The following is a 5,264-nucleotide window of genomic DNA, read 5'->3' as shown; positions in this document are numbered from 1 at the left end:
TATTCTCATTAATTCCTGCCCTAATCTTTATTTTTTTTATTCCTTTTGAATGGATAGAACAACTAGACAAAAGATTATAAAGAAATATAAGACTTGACCAATACTATAAACCAACTAGACCTAACAGATTTCTATAGAACACTCCACACAAAAAAACAACAGAATATACATTCTTCTCAAGTGGACATAAAACATTATCCACAATATACTGTATAATAGGTCATAAAACAAACTTTAATACATTTAAAATGATAGAAATAATACAGAGCATGTTCTCTGACCACAATGGAATAAACTTAAAAATTAATAGCAGAAAAAATGTAGGAAACTCACAAATGTGTGCACATTAAACAACACACTCCTAAGTAAGCAATAAATAAAAAGGGAAATAAGAAATACCTTATGATGAATAAAAATGAAGACACAGCTGAAGGGAAATTTATAACTAGAAATATTGGGACAGAACAAAGATCTCAAATCAATAACTTAAACTTCCAAATTAAATCACTGGGCAAAAAGAATCTAAAACAAAAGGAAGGAAAAACATACCACAAAAAAAGGAAAAGGAAACAGATCTTTATAAGAATAAGATTTCTATATATCATTGGAATTAAAATAACATTTCAATAAATCACTGGGGTCTATCTAATGGCAACAACATGTTTCCATGTCAAAGAGATGGTATATCTACTGGAGTTTAGCGTACTGATAACCCACCACAGAATTCTGTAATTGGGATCTGCCTTCAGACAAAAAAAAAAAAAAAAAACAGGAGAAAGATGGGGGAGAAAAAAAAAGGAAACTCACATTACACTTGCATGGATTTCTTCAAATTTGGACTCCTCTTTCCAATTTGCCTCCTTTTGTATACTTTTCATATTTCTTAGGCAATTGCATTTATATTTTATCTAGAGTTTTAAATTGCAATCTCTGGGAAAGATAAACATTTAGTCAAAACCAACAGTTTCAGAATAGAGTCAAGAGTTTTATTGTCCATGTGCTTTTCTGTAGATCTGCCCCTACATAAGGTTGATTGTTAAAACATAAAGCCAACACATCCATCAGAGAGATGCTTGGTTTGACATCTGTGTTCACACTCTAGCATCCTGTGTTCTTCTTTGAAGTTTATCATTCTGACAAAGATGAGGAATGTCTCAATGGTGACCAAGTTTATTCTGCTGGGCATCCCGCACACAGAGGGTCTGGAGAGCATACTCTTTATCTTGTTTTTGTCCTTCTATCTCTTCACCCTGATGGGGAACCTACTCATACTACTCGCAATTGTCTCCTCCTCTCGGCTTCACACTCCCATGTACTTCTTTCTGTGCAAGCTGTCAGTGTGTGACATATTTTTCCCTTCAGTGAGTTCCCCCAAGATGCTGTTCTACCTCTCAGGGAACAGCCGAGCTATCTCCTATGCAGGCTGTGTGTCCCAGCTCTTCTTTCACCACTTCCTGGGCTGCACTGAGGGCTTCCTGTACACCGTGATGGCCTATGATCGCTTTGTGGCCATATGTTACCCTCTGCGCTACACAGTCATCATGAGTAACAGAGTGTGTGCCATCCTGGCCATGGGGACCTCTTTTTTTGGCTGTATTCAGGCCATATTTCTAACAACTCTCACCTTCCAATTGCCCTACTGTGGGTCCAATGAAGTAGACTCTTACTTTTGTGATATCCCAGTGATGGTGAAGCTGGCCTGTGCAGATACCTCAGCCCTGAAGACGGTGGGGTTCATCAGTGTGGGCCTCATGCCCCTCGGCTGCTTCCTTCTCATCCTCACCTCCTATAGCTGCATTGTCTTCTCTATTCTTCAAATCCGCTCTGCAGAGGGCAGACGCCGTGCCTTCTCCACCTGCAGTGCCCATCTCACTGCCATCCTCCTTGCCTTTATGCCAGTGGTTCTCATCTACCTGCAGCCCACTCCTAACCCCTGGCTTAATGCAGCTGTTCAGATCCTGAATAACCTGGTTACTCCCATGCTGAACCCCTTGATCTACAGCCTAAGAAACAAGGAAGTGAAATATTCTCTGAGGAAAGTGCTACAGCAGCTGGACTTACTTTCTGAGAAGTGATAGAGAGAAATCAGTAGCTAACAATTCAATAGAACTACACTGCTTATAAAAGGTATGCTCTAGGGAAAAAGATACTATTACCGCCACCTTTTTGATGAAAAAGCAAGGACTTGAAGAAATAAAGTGACTAGTACGGGGTCACATAACTAATAAGCTGTCCTGCCCAGAAAGGATTGTCTTTTTCTAGTTGGCAAAAGAACTCAGACCTTCTTTCTTTCATACTTTATTCCCTCGCTGTTTTTCCTGTCCCACTTCCTCTCCTTCTCTTCCCTTCCATTTCATGATCACTTGTTCATCTTGGCTGCAGTGATCATCTCCTCAAATACCTGTATTGGGTAAAACCTCATTTGATGGTTTAGGTGTTGTTGAAAAAACAGTAAAGGTGCAACCCCATTGCTTCAGGCGGCACTCTTGACTTTTGAAATATAAACATGCTGTATAAAGAAAAAAGACTTCTGACTGGGACCTAGTTCAGGTCAATAGTGGGATAAGCAGTGGTACCAGTGTGATGTATCCTTTACATAGTCTGTCTGTTGGTCTTAGACCTGAGCATCGGTCTTTACTGGGAGCTGATACAGTAGGAGAAAGAGAATGTGGACAGGTCAGCTAGAAGGAATCTAGAGGAGTAACTGATTCCGTTGTTTTTCAGTATTAGAAAATTTCATCTTGGTTTCGTATTTCCCAACACAGTAAGGGGTTGATGTTGAGCTAAGGCTCCTATTTTGTGTTTTTGAATATTCCGCTTACAAAAAGGCTGTGACATTAGCTCTCTCCGCTTATACTTTTTTTTGTTGTTGTTGTTGCCTAAAGGTTGGACAGGCAACCCTGGTGGCGTAATGGTTAAGAGTTATGGCTGCTAGCCAAAACTTCAGCAGTTTGAATTCACCAGGCACTCCTTGGAAAACCTATGGAGTGGTTCTACTCTGTGCTATAGGGTCACTATGAGTTGGAATCGACTTGACTACAATGGTTTTTTTTTTTCTTTTTTTTTTTTTAAAGGTTGGACTTAGCAACATGTGTTAAGAGACATGTGCTATTTCAAACCTGGCAGCAATCTGAAGGAAAGAAAGGACAGTGAGAAAAGGGTGATGGGAAGAGAATTTCCTGAAGCAGAGGCAAGACTTCCCCTCTCTTGGTTCTTTCAGGATCAGAGAGCAGTCAGAAATCTGCCAGCCTGAACTGGCCCCAACAACATGGTGCTTCAGCTTCATGACAGGGTGGTGAGCCTACGCATGCTCCTGAAGGGGAGAATGCCTTTTTTATCCTCACCTTTTTTAAGATCTCAGGATACTTTTATTGCTGTCTGTGGCTTTTTTTAACTTTTTTATGTGTGTATGTTTATGTGTTTTGTTTTTGTTTGTTTGTTTTGAAGTAAACAAGAGCCTAAGGAGGAAGGTGGAAATGCATCTCAAGTTACTTCAGACTTGGTAAAATTACAAAGGTCCCCTGGATTTCTGTGATGATCCTTTACTATTTCTCAGTTTCTATTGCAGTCCCCTAATTGTTGCTTCTCACAGAACTTAAATGAGGCACGTTTTAGGAATATAGTTGGGATGCCATTTATTTGCATTTAACTAGTTGATATTTGGGTAATACTACTGTGGTGGCTTGCTTGTTGCTGTGATGCTAGAAGTTATGCCACTTGTATTTCAGCAGTGCCACCCATGGTGGACAGGTTTCAGCAGAGTTTCTAGACTAAGGCAAACTAGGAGGAAGGGCCTGGTGGTCTGCTTCCAAAAATTAGCCAATGAAAACCTTATAGGCTCAAACATATCAATAATTGTGGGATGGCACAGGACCGGGTAAAGTTTTATTATTTTGTACAGAAAATTGGCATGAGTCGTAGCTGACTCAACGGCAATTAACAACAATGAACTGTGCTAGAGGTGAGAAATGAAAAAATGAAGAAAGCATGCCCCAGCCTTAACAATCTCTTGAAGGAAGCATGTATATTATAAAAAAAAAAAAATTTAATAATACTTTATACAAAATACATGTTGATAAATCCTATAAACAGGGTATCGTAAAAAAGTATTATAAAGAAAATCTATTGTAACAGGTATTGGGTGTTCTGTCTTCTATATTTTTCAGCCAAGCATCTGCTAATGAATTAATCCACCAAGTTTTTTGGATCCATACCCAATTGAATATTTAGGCATGCCAGCAAAACACCTATACAATCTTCCCTTCAGGATTGTCCTGTAGGAGGGAAGAGAACATTAGTAAGTTCAATTCAGAGAGATTGCCCACCTCTGCTAAATGTGTTGTCTCACCAAGGAAAAGAACTGGCAAAATATTCAAAAATAAGAGTCTTGAATTTAAGTATTGTACAGCTGTATGTAGTGCCAAAATGTATAGACTTCTAACTGACCAGATAATACTAGGTCAATCCCTGGGCATTGAGAATCATTCTCAAGAATTAGCACATGCAATAGACCACAAACAAACTTAGATGTTTATGATGTCAATATCTAGAGATTCTAAATATCTAAAGACTTATGGCGGGAAGGCATTGGGTCTTTTCCTTTCCCATTCTCATTGCTCCCTCTACTTGTCATCACCAACTGGCTGGTTTGTGGTAAGTTCACTTTAGATAAAAAGCATTTATTTACGAATAGAAGCTAAAATAGGAATTCATGAGTTTTCACCACTCACATGACATAAGCTTAGTTTGGAACCAAAGCTGTTGCATTGAGTCAATTCTGATTCATGGTGACCACGTACACTATGCTTCTATGGAGTAAAACTGAACTCCACAGGGTTTTCTTGACTGTAATCTTCACAGAAGCAGATCATCAGACCTTTCTCTTAAGGTGTCACTTTGTGAGTTTGATCATTTTAAAAGTGATCAATACAGTAATTTTTATGAAAAAGCAGTATAAATTTCAATACACAGTTGTCCTGGAAACCTAGGTTTTATGCATACTTTGGGTTAGTGAATTTCCTTGTAGTAACTTAGAAACAAGGGGTGGAGAAGAACAGTGTCCTGTAATCAGGTTGATGTTCTCTTTCTTCTCTCTCTGATGGTAAATATAAATCGTACCATCTATATGAGACCAAAGGTCAACAACTACTCTAAAGTGAAGACGAGAAGATAAGGGGGCAGGGAAACCGAGTGCCGGAAATGGGACAACCAAAGTGCAATTAGAGAGAATGTTGACATAGTGTAAAAAATGTAACTAATGCCAC

General features: G+C 39.0%; 1 protein-coding gene across 1 annotated transcript; it reads left to right on the top strand.

Moving 5' to 3' along the window:
* The first annotated feature begins 1,142 nt into the window (after positions 1 to 1,142).
* Positions 1,143 to 2,075, top strand: LOC126060661 (olfactory receptor 149-like). The gene has a single exon (XM_049856896.1). The coding sequence runs from the start codon at positions 1,143 to 1,145 to the stop codon at positions 2,073 to 2,075; it is 933 nt and encodes a 310-aa protein (XP_049712853.1).
* Positions 2,076 to 5,264: the final 3,189 nt, after the last annotated feature.

The sequence above is a fragment of the Elephas maximus genome, chromosome 17 (assembly GCF_024166365.1).
Source record: "Elephas maximus indicus isolate mEleMax1 chromosome 17, mEleMax1 primary haplotype, whole genome shotgun sequence".
NCBI classification, from domain to species: domain Eukaryota; kingdom Metazoa; phylum Chordata; class Mammalia; order Proboscidea; family Elephantidae; genus Elephas; species Elephas maximus.
Note: the sequence above shows the minus strand (reverse complement) of the source record. Positions and strands in the feature narration are given on the sequence as shown.

Coding starts and splice junctions, on each gene's coding strand:
- LOC126060661 (XM_049856896.1), top strand. CDS start 1,143: ATGAGGAATGTCTCAATGGTGACCAAGTTTATTCTGCTGGGCATCCCG.